Below are 14,698 nucleotides of genomic sequence, written 5' to 3'. Positions count from 1 at the left end.
CTATGCAATATATGTGAACCAATCGTTGATTGTACTTACTTGATTTAATTCGCAACCGTACTCAAACCGGATGGTTTTGTTTTTTTTCGTTCGTTTTTCAGTGCGGTCGGGAATAAAATATATTAAAAAAGACAATTTTCCAATTTATTTTTTTTCTTCCCATTTTCCAAAAATTAGGATCTGCGGTTTTGTTAACCAAGAAATATAAAAGTCGTGGCCTTAGGAAAAAAATGTGACTGCTATAGTGTTCGATCACAAGGTTTCCCTCTAGTCACATAAGGATAACTGCCCCCCCCCCCCCCTTGAAGGCCATGTTGTTTGACCGATTGGGACCATTTGCAAACTCATCTAACATATATATAAAACCAATCTTTTCACCAAGTTTCATGATGATTGGGCAAAATATGTGACTTCTAGAGTGTTCACAAGCTTTTTTTACTATATAAATATAAGAAAACTGCCCCCCCCCCCCTCCCCCCCCCCCCTGGCAGCAATGTTATTCAACTGACCGGAACCATTTTTGAACTCAACTCTCGTATCAAGGAAACAAGTGTTCTGACCAAATTTCATGAAAATTGGGCCAAAAATGTGACTTCTAGAGTGTTCACATGTTTTCAATATATACATATAGAGAAAAATTCCCCGCCTACTGGCGGCCATGTTTTTTCACCGATCTGGACCATTTTCGAACTCGTCCGAGATATCAATACAACCAATGTTTTGACCAACTTTCATGATGATTGGGCAAAAATTGTGACTTCTAGTGTGTTTACAAGGTTTCTCTATAGCCAAATAAGGAAAACTGCCCCGCCCACTGGCAGCCATGTTTTTCAACGGACCAGAACCACTTTTGAACTCAACCAACATATCATTAAGACAAACATTTTGACAAAGTTTCATGAAGATTGCACATGAAATGTGACTTCTACAGTGTTTACAAGGTTTTCCTTTTTTTGACCTAGTGACCTAGTTTTTGACCCGGCATGACCCAGTTTTGAACTCAATCGAGATATCATTGGGACAAATGTTCTGACCAAGTTTAATGAAGATCGGACAAAAAATGTGGCCTCTAGAATGTTTACAAGGTATCTCTATAGCCAAATAAGGAAAATTACCCCGCCCACTCGCAGCAATATTTTTCAACGGTCCAGAACCACTTTTGTACTCAACCAACATATCATTAAGACAAACATTTTGACAAAGTTACATGAAGATTGGGCATGAAATGTGACTTCTACAGTGTTTACAAGTTTTTTTGTGTTTTTTTTTTACCTAGTGACCTAGTTTTTGACCCAGCATGACCCAGTTTCGAACTCGACTGAGATATCATTGGGACAAAGCTTCTGACCAAGTTGCATGAAGATCGGAAAAGAAATGTGCCCTCTAGAGTGTTTACGAATAAATGTGAACGGACGGACGACGGACAAAAAAGACCGGTCACAAAAGCTCACCTGAGCAATCAGGTGAGCTAAAAAGAGTTGGGATTAGAGCTGACAGTAAAACCAAATACTGTATTGCTGGGTTATCCACAGACATTCGACATTAGCTACTACCCCCCATGACAAAAAAAGTTTGTCCAATGTTTTTTTTTAAATTATATATATATAATTATATATATATATAACAAGGTATGTGACTTAGACACTTGAATTGCTGATTTCGGGCATACCAGCCAATTTCCGAAGCTCACTACTCCATCAATTTTCAACCGATTTGCACAATTCTGGTATCAAACAACGCAGAAGACTCACATAAGTCTACCGTAAAGCGGTCATCAAAAAACAAACTTGCAACAACATATCCAAGAATCTATCTGATTACCACGAAAATACATTACAAACGTACACACTTCAGTTGAACAGTCATTTGCATTGTACTTATACATTTCATACAAACAAATTAGCCTTCATGCACACTCTCAGTTTTCCTAGCCATTTTGAGTCTAATTGGGACTTTCTAATCGATAAAATGGCAAATTTGAGCATTTTTTAATCAATAAAATGGACCAAATTGGAATGTTTTTATCATCAAATATTGACACAATATATGCAGATACATCAGGTCTTTTCCTGGCCATTTTGGGAAAAGTATGAAATTCATATGAAAAGTACACTGATTTGGGAAATACTAATTTAATGTAACTCTTTATAATAATTCAAAATCATATTATATTATTAATTTGTTATATACTTTGTTAGTTGTTATGAAATAAATATTTATTATAAGAGAGTTCTTTCTAAAAAATAAAATAAATAATAATTCTACAAAATCGGGGAAAAAAATATATTCTTTTTTGAGGAGAATGGGGCCTAATGTCGGCCCGGAAACTGCCATAAAAAACCCACTGAATGTCTAACTTAATTGTATTGCGTTTAACTTGTCAAATTTCCCCAATGTTTTCATTTTATATACGGCGCTGCTACATATTTGTATTGTAATAATTGCAAACCAATTCTACAATGAACGTTTTCATTACTACATAAGTAGTTGTGTATTTATCATAAAAACCAAAATGTAAATTATGTTTTTTATTTTCATGTACGATCCCTAGCGAATCAGCTAAAATGAAAAATTCTTGCCGTAAAAAACATATAAAATACATTGTGCATAGATTCGAATTTACCCTTAGCGTAACGGTAATGATACCGCGTGTTTGAATTATATTTTATTAAAAGAGGAAATGTCAATGCCACATTATTTGTGAGATACAGCGGTACTTAGTTGAAATTTACGACGAAACTTTTAACGGAAATTAAATTATCGCAAAGTTGTACAGGCTACGAAATTTTCTATTTACAAATAAATACACCAACGCCAATTTTCGCGCGCTTTTTATCAGGACAAAGAAATTCATGACCAGTACCGAAATTTAACGATTTATATACCAGTAAACTGCCATTATTACCTTTGCAATGACACTAATTGGATATTTCCCAAGTGTTAAAAACAAACCCAGCCGTGTGTAAACAACATTGTCACTAATCAACTGTTTTTCATGCTTCACTGCGTACCATAGTAAGCCGCGAAATATGGGGTGTTAATACTAGCTAGAACCGGTTTTATGCTTACGTTAGCGAATTCTCAGATTAAAACATGTCATTTAGTGATCATGCTCGTCGGATTTTTGGGAGCCATAGCCAAAGCACGATATATTGGACAGCGCAATATAACGGTCCGCGATATATCGGCGTTGCAGTGTACTAGCTATGAGCATAATTATGTGTGACAGTGCAATATTTGGAATTTTGATCTGATCCCTGGGTCAAAAGTTATGAGGGTTGGGGTGGAGCCGGGTCAGAGCAGAGATTTTCACTCATTTTTTAAAGTTATTTTACATTAACTTCTTCATTTTTACACCAATTTATTTCAAATTGATACTGGACATCTCTTATGACAATAGGGTCAATCTCAACTATGCATGGCCCCATTTCCAACCCTGGGGCGCTCCTGGGTCAAACATGCGGCGTGGGGATATGCGTCGTCCTCTGCCGCACCATTTCTAGTTTTGTTATGTCAAGAATACGTGTCCCCACAGGGAATTTAAGCTCGATTAAAATTTTAACCCATAGGCCATGCATCGACTGAGATTCACACAGTGACAGTGCCATTATGACGTTTAGTTAGTTTGTTGAAGGACTCACTTTGCTCACATTGTGTCAGTCAAACAACATTATCTACTTTACATTAGCATTCATACTGAAATTCAAACCTTAAATCCATTTTCCTCATATAATATGCTTACCGGTTTTTTTAATTCAACTGTCAAACACCATAACACAAATATGCTTGATCACGTGACAATATTGGATACAAAGCTTTTGCAGTCGAATTCAACTCAATCCAAATAAAGCGTTAAGAAGACATATATGAGTGTATGCGAAAAAGGTCATTTATATTCTGAATTTCGGAGATCAAATTTGAAACAAATAAATGCACATGAACAATATTATGTAAATACGAATCTAATAACTGTTCGATATATTTTCAAAATGGCGCTAGTTGGAGTTTCTGTTTCGATCGAAGCTGTTCAGGAAAATAAAATTCAAGAAGTTACTCTTGATGGCCAAGAAATTGTTATTCCGTAAGGATGATTTGTTTTGTTTCTTGCAATCTAATCATTTTTATACGGTAGATACTATCAAGTAAAACTGGTATGTTGTATCGCGTACACTGATGACTGAAATCTATTTTCTCCTGGGCCGGTTACCGCGTATCGAGCGGTTAAGGAAACGAGTTATATATTTTTCTAAATAAATGCAAAAAATGCATCAATAACCATAAACCTTCAAAGATTTATTTATTGTCCGTTAAATTCATGACAAAATCGTTTATGTACAGCTTCTTTAACCTCTAAAAGTCAATAGTTTCATACACACCGGCAATAACATTTGCTATAGGCCAGTTCATTGTTATTGTTTTGATTCCCGATTTTCGCGCATGCGCAATGCACTGGTAGTCAAAAGCATTGCTTACAGCTAACGCAAAGCATATGGATAACGAGACTTGTTTAGTCAATAAATCGAAAAGAAACTAAAAAAAACAACACCTAAATAATATTTAAAAAATATAATGTTTAGTGCCAAAAGAATGCATTAACCCATTTATTTGCATTTTAAAAGAACGCGTCATTAGCATAAAAGTAATTAAGATTGTCTGAAGACTGAACGACAGACAACTCGACGCAACAAAGAGCTCTATGCATTAGCCGTATAATTATTTGCAGAAAAGCTTCAATAAAAAAAATGATACATCTAATTATAAAATTATAATTATCAATTGCATGTGTAAACTAGAGTAATAAAAAATTACTAATTTTAAATTAGTGATAGAATGTGTCAGTGTTTCATTGAAAATAAACGTACTACAAAGCACTATTAAAAGCGAAGTTCATGACGGTATTTACATGTAATTTTAATTTGGATGGGTGTTGTTCAGAGAATGACTTGAGGAATATTAACATACAACTGAAAAACACAACCTCACATGATGCAAATTGAACTGTGTATTCATGTATATTGTAAACTCGTTACTAGTGATCGAGTATAAGTGACAACTATCTAACATTTAACACACACACACAAACACACAACATAATATATATAATATATATATATATATAATATATATACATATTGTTTCATTATTATTTACCCCCATTGATGTCAAACGTAATTTCTTGTTTTTATGATGTATTTCGTGCATTGCCGTAACATTACATCTTCATACGGAATGACGTATTTATAATTAACCGATGCCTGCTAAATACGTTAAATATAACCGATCACGCTCTATTTCTCCCCATTGATTGTATCTTTTTTTGACTACCAATATAGCCCGGATGTAAACACGCAGGTGCGCGTGACGTCACGCGTGAACTGGTCTATACGCATGGTTTACCACATATCGAGACATCACACTGGAAATGGAGAGTACTCAATTGCGATTAGTATTAGGCCAACACAACTTAAAGTTTTATTCACTGAACATATTTTATTCATACTTAAACAGTAATTTCACTTTTTTACAACTTCTATTTACAATTTAACAAGTTTATGTTGTATCTTTTATCATTTATCTTTTTAGCATAATGGATACATTTAAAAGCTTAAGAATATAAAAAAACACAAATTGGTCAAATAAATGTCAGCTTATATATATATATATATATATATATATATATATATATATATATATATATATATATATATATTGTAATGACCCACCCCCACACCCATTATATGCTTAAATGCTTTATTGTTTACTGTTATACTTACGTGGAATGCAGTTTCCAAAGTTATACTACTAATGATTATGATGATGATGATGATAATTGCACTTACCTTGTTATTCGTGTAAGGCTTGCAATGTCCATTGTTTACATCCTTTTAACACAATAATCCATTTCATTTCCATGACTTATTCCGTAATACCACGAATTATTAACTGCACTAACAGAACTATTAGTATTATGTGTATTGTTTCCATTTCGATCCTGTTGTTTATTGACAAGCCATATGTATGCATTATTATGTAAATGTTATGCATAAATCTGACCTGTCATGGCCGCTATGACACAGAATTTGCCAGCATCATTGTGGATTCTGACAGCTCAGGCTGACGGATTCTGATTGGATGATTCCCGAGCTGTCAGAATCCTATTGGTTTATTGTTATTATGCTGGCAGGCTGTCATATGGTCATTGGTCAGTTAAGGTCACGTGGGCACTTTCCAGAAAGTATATAAGTGCGCTAGAATTTGAATTTGACAGCACAACTTCCATCTTGGTAGCTCCACTTGTCTGGGCAGTAAAGTGAGTAAAAACATCTTGGGTAACTAAAAATAACTTTTAACGTATTTCTGAGAAAGTGTCCACCAAACTTGTTTAATTTTGCAATAACATATTAAACCTACTAAATAAATATATTATTTAAACTGCCGACAGTCTTGTTGTAAGAATATAACTCACAAAGAAAACCAATAAACCCATCCTGACGGACGCCACAATTGGTGTCAGAACTGGGGATCGTTCAGTGCCGAAGGACGATTTTACAAACCCGCCTGAAGTTATAGTAAATTCCAATGTGATGACGTCATTGAATGAATATATGACGCAGTATTTACTTAGCGCTCGTTGAAGTGGTTTAAAGGGGCATATCCCTCGATAATTTAAAATATTTTATCCGTGATTCGCGAATCGCAATATAGATCTAATATATATTATATAAAATATATTGTGTGTTATTTTTGCATAACTAACATAATGTGTTTATTTAAAAGGCCCGTGTACAAGGAACATTTAATAAATATTGTGGTTAATATAAATCTATAAATCGTTGACTATTCCTATAAAATAAGTGCAAATTAAAAAATATGGCTAGCGAAAGTTCGGATTCCGAGGTTGTGTTAAATTTGAGAAATTTAGAAAATAGTGAATTCGAAATTAGGAGTGAAGCTTCAGTAACTTCTTCCATGTCTACTGGTCGCCATCGTCGACGTCAGCGAGCAACACCTGTTCCGCCGTGTACGTCGGAAAGTGATTCCGAGGCTGGGTCCAGTCCCGTGCGCCGACATGGCCGAGCGCAAAATCTCAATTTCAACAACGTAGGTGTTGACCGTTGTAACAACTGGAGGGCATCCGAACATGTCCCCCATCTCAAGCCAGAGCCATACAGCGGCGAAGAGCCTTGGGAGAGTTATATTTCCCATTTTGAGGATTGCGCCGAGCTTTGTGTTTGGAGCCAGAGGAGCCGTGTTTTATTCCTAGCATCCAGTCTTCGAGGAAAGGCGAGGCAGTTTTATATGAGCCTGGACGAGTACGAGCGCCGCGATTATTGTACGTTGGTAAAACGTATGAAACAACGATTCGGCAGCAGTGTGCATGAATCGAAGTACCTTGGGATGTTGGAGAATAGACAGCGCCGGCCCGGAGAAAGCATCATCTCTCTTTGTGACGACATAAGACAACTCACAAAGAAAGCGTACAGTCAATTGAACACACAATCACAGGACATTGTTGCTTTAAATCAACTGTATAAAATAATTTCACCCGAAATGAAGTGTCGCTGTATCGACAACAACTGTTCCAGTATTCACGAGGCCGCTGCAGTGATCGATAAGTATGAGTCGATCCTCGGGCATGATCAACAAAGATCCAGCCGTGTTCGAGCCGTAGACACCAGCGGCATAGACCGGAAGTTGTCAGGTCTCATTAAGGGTCTAGACTCCCGTCTGGAGCGTCTTGAAAGCGTGTCTCTGGCAAGATCAACGCAACAGTCACCCAAAACAAAGAGCGAGTCGCGCAAGTGCTTCAAGTGCCGCTCGGAAGCGCATCTCTTCCGGGACTGTCCTCAGCGTGAACGTCAATCGTTTGGCGAAGTTTCTCGAAACGTTCCTGCACATTTGTCTCAGGGAAACGGCTCACGGTCGACCCAGTAGGTCATGTGTCGACTGAATCCAATCAAAATCGGCCTGCTGGAAATGTAATTCGCACCGGTAGTTTTTCTGATAAAGTTTGGGACAATGGTTTTTACGTGTCAGGCAAACTTGATGTTCAAGAAGTAGAATTTTTAATTGATTCCGGTGCAACATGCTCCATTTTATCAAGTACCGTTTATCAAAATATGCCTAAGCTTTCAAAATACTTATTAACTCCATTTGCAACCCCTGTATTCGATGCCGGTTCAAATCAAATTAACTGTCATGGCCAAACTGCTTTAGAAGTTACATTAAATGGTTGTAATTTCAACATCGAGGTCTTAGTTTGTGACATTTCGCAAGATGGCATAATAGGCCAGGATTTTCTCTTGAAATATGTTGAAATTATTGATTACAAAAGCGGTAAACTTGTTACCCATTGTAATGAGATCTCGTGCTTTGTGGGCTCTGAAAAATCTTTTTCATGTCGCGTTATTGTGCGCAGGACAATTGTAATTCCTGCCAATTCCGCAGCTTTTGTATCCGTCGGCATTTCTAATAAAGATAAACTGACAAAGTACTCGCTGGCGGAACCTATCGGCTCTGCAAATCCTCACTGTCTTATGTTGCCTGGTGTGTTAACTACAAACGATAGTGACCTTAAAATTAATTATGTAAACTGTTCCGACAGCTCTGTAACTTTACACGAAAACCAATCAGTTGGCACTTGTGAACCATACATTGATCAAGAAATTTTTAATAAAGTTCAAGTACGATCAGTGACACCAACTAGTGAAAATAAAATTGTAAACCCCAGTAGAACTGATTTGCCTGAGCATTTAAAAGATCTTTATGATAGAAGCTCGAAATTTCTAGCTAAAGAAGAGTGTCATCAGTTAGCATTATTATTATTAAAATACAGTTCTGTTTTTGCAAAACATTCTAGTGACTTGGGAAAATGTAACCGGGTACAACATCGTATTAATACTGGTCAAGCGCTACCAATTAAACAACCGTTGCGTCGATTACCATTGGCAAAACAGGAAGCTGAGCGAAATGAAGTCAAGAAAATGCTCGAACAGGATGTCATTGAAGCCTCCAAAAGTCCTTGGGCCTCTCCTGTTGTCATTGTAACAAAGAAGGACTCTACCGTTAGGTTTTGCTGTGACTACAGGCAACTTAATGATGTTACCGTTAAGGACGCGTACCCTCTTCCTAGAACAGATGCCTGTTTGGATTCATTAGCCGGTGCGACCTGGTTCAGCCAAATGGACTTGTGTTCCGGTTTCTGGCAGATTGAAATGGCACCAGAGGACCGTGAAAAGACGGCCTTTGCCACATCACTGGGATTGTACCAGTGGGTATGTATGCCGTTCGGCCTCGCGAATTCTCCATCAACCTTTCAACGTTGCATGGAGGATGTTCTACGCGGTTTGCAGTGGGTAGAACTAGTCCTCTACATGGATGATATAACCTCGCCAGCAAACACCATCTCTGAAGGCCTGGAGCGTTTGTCCCGTATTTTTGACAGACTCGTTGATGCCAATCTAAAGTTAAAGCCTTCCAAATGTGCTTTCTTTCAAAAGAAAATAACTTTCTTAGGCCACATAGTGTCTGAGGAAGGAGTTTCCACTGACCCGGAAAAGATAAAAGCTGTCCATAGTTGGCCAGTGCCAACGTCAGTCAAAGAAATGCGAAGTTTTCTTGGTCTTGCCTCATATTATCGACGTTTTGTGGAAGGTTTTGCTAAAATAGCTCGACCTCTCCACAAGTTATGTGAAAAAGGTATTAAATTTTGTTGGAATGAGGACGCAAATAGTGCATTTGAAACATTAAAACAGGCGCTAACGTCAGCACCCATATTAGCTTATCCAATAACGGGATTATCATACATAATAGATTGTGATGCTAGTGACTTAGCAGTTGGGGGTGTATTATCCCAGGTGCAAAACGGTCATGAACGTGTAATTGCTTACATGAGCAAAGGTCTTAGTAAATGCGAGAAAAATTATTGTGCAACAAGAAAAGAACTTTTGGCCGCCGTAATGGCTTCAAGAACTTTTCACCCCTACATATATGGTCAGAAAACATTGCTTAGAACTGATAACGCAGCTGTAAGTTGGATCAAAAAGCTGAAAACCCCGTCAGGTCAAATGGCAAGATGGTTACAGGAACTAGAAACATATGACCTTGATGTTGTTCATCGGCCTGGGCTCAAACATACAAATGCTGACGCTTTAAGTAGACGACCATGTAAAGTTTGTGAAAGACAAGAGAATTTAAATAATGAAGATACTGACAGTGATTGTGATAATAATTTAATCATAAACCAAAATAACAGTGTAACTATACGAGCAATACAACAAGACGCACAAATAGTTATAAATGGCTGGACCCCTGATGACCTTTTAGTTGCCCAATTAAATGACCCAAATATTAGTCCTATTCTTAATGCTAAGACAAACCAATTAGATAGGCCTTCATGGGATCAAATATCAGATGGTACTTCTTTTCTTAAAACACTTTGGCGCATGTGGGATAGACTTAAAGTAATTAACCAAATATTGTATTGTATTTTCATAGACACGGAAACTGGCTTCGAACAAAATTTACTTATTGTACCGTTAACGAAACGAGATGAAATTATTAAGTATTCGCATGACATTCCGTCTGCTGGACACTTGGGTTTAGAAAAGTCCTTACATAGGCTTAAACAATCGTTCTATTGGCCAGGTATGAAAGAGGATGTTAATAAGTATATCACTAAATGCGATAAATGTGCATGTCGTAAGTCTAATACAGCTCCTAAAGCCCCAATGAGAAATTATATCAATGGTGAACCAATGGAGAGAATTTCCATTGACGTGTTAGGTCCTTTAAGTACAACACTGAAAGGCAACAAATATATTTTAGTAGTAGTGGACAATTTTACAAAATGGACTGAGGCTTATCCCCTGCCTAACCAAGAAGCAAAAACTATTGCTGATGTTTTAGTAAATAATTTCATTTGTCGGTTTGGTTGTCCTCAACAAATTTTAAGTGATAAAGGGACAAATTTCACTTCACAGCTTTTTCAAGATATTTGTGATTTTCTTCACATCGACAAAGTAACAACAAGTTCGCTTCGACCCCAAAGTAATGGTTGTCCAGAACGATTCAACAGAACTCTTCAATCCATGTTGGCCATTTATTGTGAAGATGACCAACAGAGATGGGATGAGTACCTTCCACAGCTAACCATGGCTTATCGTGCTTCCGTGCACAGCAGTACTGGTGTAACTCCCAACAAAATGGTGTTTGGGCGTGATGTAACCCTACCAGTAGAGGCATTTATCGGGTCACCAAATTCTTCAATTGAGGCACGTGATCCAGAGTCATATTGTAGCCAGTTACAGACGGTCCTGGTGAGCTGTCATACAATAGCGAGGAAGTCTCTTCGTAAGAACACAGCATATCAGAAGCGTCATTATGACATCAAGGCGAAAAAGAGGTCTTTTTCGGTCGGCCAAGCTGTTTGGTTGTATAACCCGATTCGACGTATTGGAGTCTGTTCGAAATTGACCTGCAAATGGAAAGGTCCATATGTAATAACAAGGAAATTAGACGACATAACCTATTTAGTAAAGAGTGGACTAAAGTTAAAGCCAAAAGTGTATCACATAGACAGATTAATTCCCTACAAAGGAAACCATATTCCATCTTGGTTTGCTCAATTCTGCAATTAGTCAAGTGCAGATTTCGAATAAATAAATGAATTAAGTAAATATGACTTAATTTTTATATCACTATATTGTGTGTCGGTTTGATCCAAATATATAGTTTATGAGCTGCTGCAAAAGCTGGGGAGAATCAGCTAAGTTGCTCATGAAGTTGTGGTGACCGTGTTAAAGGCACCATAGTATGTGATATGGGCTATATATCACATGTTTTGATAATTGAATTGGCCTGCGCAACCATATTCGTTATCGGTTATTCTTTCATATTTAAATAAATATGATGTTTTATATATTTGGAGCAGACGTTTCAAAATAGTGCTATTAAAAGTAATTAGTGGATTTTAGAGTAATGTGTGATACCTTTGAGTACTTGTGTTGCCTTTTTATTAGGGTGGTGGACACTTCGTTGATACCTGAAACAAATAAACTTGCTTTTTGCATATAACATTTTGATTTGGTGAACTATATCTATGTGTACAATAACATGCAATTTGAACAGAGCATTATTGGCTTGCTGTTTAAACATTCAGACATTTGTAAAATTCTTAAAGTGTAAAACACATATAATTGAGTTAATGGAGTGTTATGTATAAATGACTCATATAACTTTTTTTTTTATGAAGATGAAAATAAGTAAGCGAGAACATATAAAGTAGCAAATTTCAAACTTATAAACTGTTATACCTTTTTGTAAATTTACAGAATGAAACATCAAAATTGTTGGTTGTGCCATGCCACATTGGCAACTCAACGTCAATTTGAGAGACATGTCGAGACTGTACATCAGCGCTTGGGAGTGGAGTGTCCATTTTGCCATGTAACCATTAAACGCGCAGCTGATATGAAACGCCACATCCTTACGGTTCACCCAGATACGAATGTTCCGGAGACGGCCTTCCATGTCAGGGAGATGGTTTGTTTAGCCATTTTCCAGGAAGATTTCGTAAAGGTGTATGGACCATCGCGGTCTGCTGGGAGCAGCTTTTGGCGTGATATTCGTTCGGTATCAGTGGGAGCTGCAGGCGGTATATCGGTCTCGCATGTTGCGGTTTCTCATGGGTCCTCTACTGTAGAAGGAAAAATCGACAATGAATTGTTTTCGTTGACATTATCTGATGTCGATCCATGATTGTCTCCCCTGATGTCGATCCATGACGTGCTCTCCTGATGTCGATCCATTACGTGCTCCCCTGATGTCTTCTTCTTCGTATATTGTACTTAATCCATTATGTGCTCCCCTGATGTCGATCCATGATGTGCTCCCCTGATGTCGATCCATGATTGTCTCCCCTGATGTCGATCCATGAGGTGCTCTCCTGATGTCGATCCATTACGTGCTCCCCTGATGTCTTCGTCGTATATTGTACTATATTCGACTGATGAAATTGGTCTTGATTTTACTCTTCAGACTTTGATGTCTCAAATCTGTAACAATATATGTGTAACTAAGTTATCAAGACAAATAATTGCTGAGCGTGTGAACGATTGCCAAGTTTATCTTGATCCAAACATTATTAACAATTCCTTTAATTTAAAACTAATAAATGTGTGAAGCATTAGCAAAGAAACTCGATAAATGATAGTTTGATAGACAGCTTGACAATAAAGGTATACTTTACCACGAACGGCGAGGTTCACTTGGATGACAAACTAACCCTCAAACATGTGGTTGTTATTTGCGAACAATCGTTTTCCATACATTGATTTCGTGACTCAATTTCCGGTGTTGAAGGCTACACCTAACTAACATGCAAACTATTCTACGGCGTCATTCAGTCTGGACATTGACTGATAATTTATTATTATTATTGTCGTTTTGATTCACACATGTGTTGCATTTGATTGTTTATTGACTGATGTATTGTATTGTCGTTTTGATTCACAAATATGTTGCATTTTATTGTTTATTGACTGAACTAAGTGTTTTTTTTATTAAGTTCATTATGTCATTATTCTAAATTACACCTGAAACAGAGGGGTAACTTAAATTGTGTGATTACGCGTTAAGTTTAAAATTTGATAATAGTTACTGTATTATCGATAATTGGTAAACGTATTCACGAATTATAACGAATTTAAATTTATTATGTTCAGTATTGTTATCTGATATTGTTGTTGCTGTTCAAGTTAAAATCAATAGTTTGATTGTCTGTGCACACCAACCTTCTAGGGATTTGCGATATGAATGTACCGCTATTACGTTACTGTGTGGGTAATTATTTCATAATGATTGTGTAGTGTTCAACCATTGAATGCAAAACAAGAACCTTTGTAAGATTGAAAATATCTTAGTGTGACTTATTACCCCGAGTGAATAAGTACGGCGTAATGGTATTTGGTGGAAGTTATATGCACTGGATAACAACTACTTACCAACTGTTTCTAATGTTCATGTTCGTTTGTTAATTAATGTTAGTCTTATAATAAGTTTGAATTGCAGTATATTTTATGTGATAACTACCACATGACGTTTGCTTTTGAGCTATCAAAATTCAGGAGAATTTTAATTTTAGAAAGGTGGGGCGATTGTAATGACCCACCCCCACACCCATTATATGCTTAAATGCTTTATTGTTTACTGTTATACTTACGTGGAATGCAGTTTCCAAAGTTATACTACTAATGATTATGATGATGATGATGATAATTGCACTTACCTTGTTATTCGTGTAAGGCTTGCAATGTCCATTGTTTACATCCTTTTAACACAATAATCCATTTCATTTCCATGACTTATTCCGTAATACCACGAATTATTAACTGCACTAACAGAACTATTAGTATTATGTGTATTGTTTCCATTTCGATCCTGTTGTTTATTGACAAGCCATATGTATGCATTATTATGTAAATGTTATGCATAAATCTGACCTGTCATGGCCGCTATGACACAGAATTTGCCAGCATCATTGTGGATTCTGACAGCTCAGGCTGACGGATTCTGATTGGATGATTCCCGAGCTGTCAGAATCCTATTGGTTTATTGTTATTATGCTGGCAGGCTGTCATATGGTCATTGGTCAGTTAAGGTCACGTGGGCACTTTCCAGAAAGTATATAAGTGCGCTA

The 14,698-nt window shown here is 36.9% G+C and overlaps 2 protein-coding genes and 1 long non-coding RNA gene across 8 annotated transcripts in view; 1 reads left to right on the top strand and 2 right to left on the bottom strand.

Moving 5' to 3' along the window:
• The window catches only part of LOC127873055 (pecanex-like protein 4), a 49,218-nt gene extending 45,402 nt beyond the window's left edge, over window positions 1–3,816 (bottom strand). For 2 of the 3 annotated variants that reach the window (XM_052416626.1, XM_052416625.1), the window contains exon 1: window positions 3,743–3,815. The gene's annotated coding sequence lies outside the window, so the exon portion shown is untranslated. Of the gene's footprint in view, window positions 1–3,742 lie in introns of all 3 variants that reach the window. The other variant, XM_052416627.1, reaches the window with a different exon arrangement.
• Window positions 3,817–3,936: 120 nt separating this feature from the next.
• The window catches only part of LOC127873058 (mediator of RNA polymerase II transcription subunit 17-like), a 55,191-nt gene continuing 44,429 nt past the window's right edge, over window positions 3,937–14,698 (top strand). For all 4 annotated transcript variants that reach the window (XM_052416634.1, XM_052416633.1, XM_052416632.1 and 1 more), the window contains exon 1: window positions 3,937–4,081. In XM_052416634.1, the coding sequence (XP_052272594.1) occupies window positions 3,990–4,081 (92 nt within the window). In that variant the 5' untranslated portion in view covers window positions 3,937–3,989. The remainder of the gene's footprint in view (window positions 4,082–14,698) is intronic.
• On the bottom strand, window positions 10,217–13,633 carry LOC127873094 (uncharacterized). Its single transcript, XR_008045959.1, has 4 exons — window positions 13,250–13,633; window positions 12,315–13,055; window positions 11,991–12,043; window positions 10,217–11,476 (listed from the first exon to the last, which is right to left on the bottom strand). It is a non-coding gene; the product is annotated as an uncharacterized LOC127873094 (long non-coding RNA).

This window comes from Dreissena polymorpha, chromosome 3 (genome assembly GCF_020536995.1).
Source record: "Dreissena polymorpha isolate Duluth1 chromosome 3, UMN_Dpol_1.0, whole genome shotgun sequence".
Classification (NCBI taxonomy): Eukaryota; Metazoa; Mollusca; class Bivalvia; order Myida; family Dreissenidae; genus Dreissena; species Dreissena polymorpha.
Note: the sequence above shows the minus strand (reverse complement) of the source record. Positions and strands in the feature narration are given on the sequence as shown.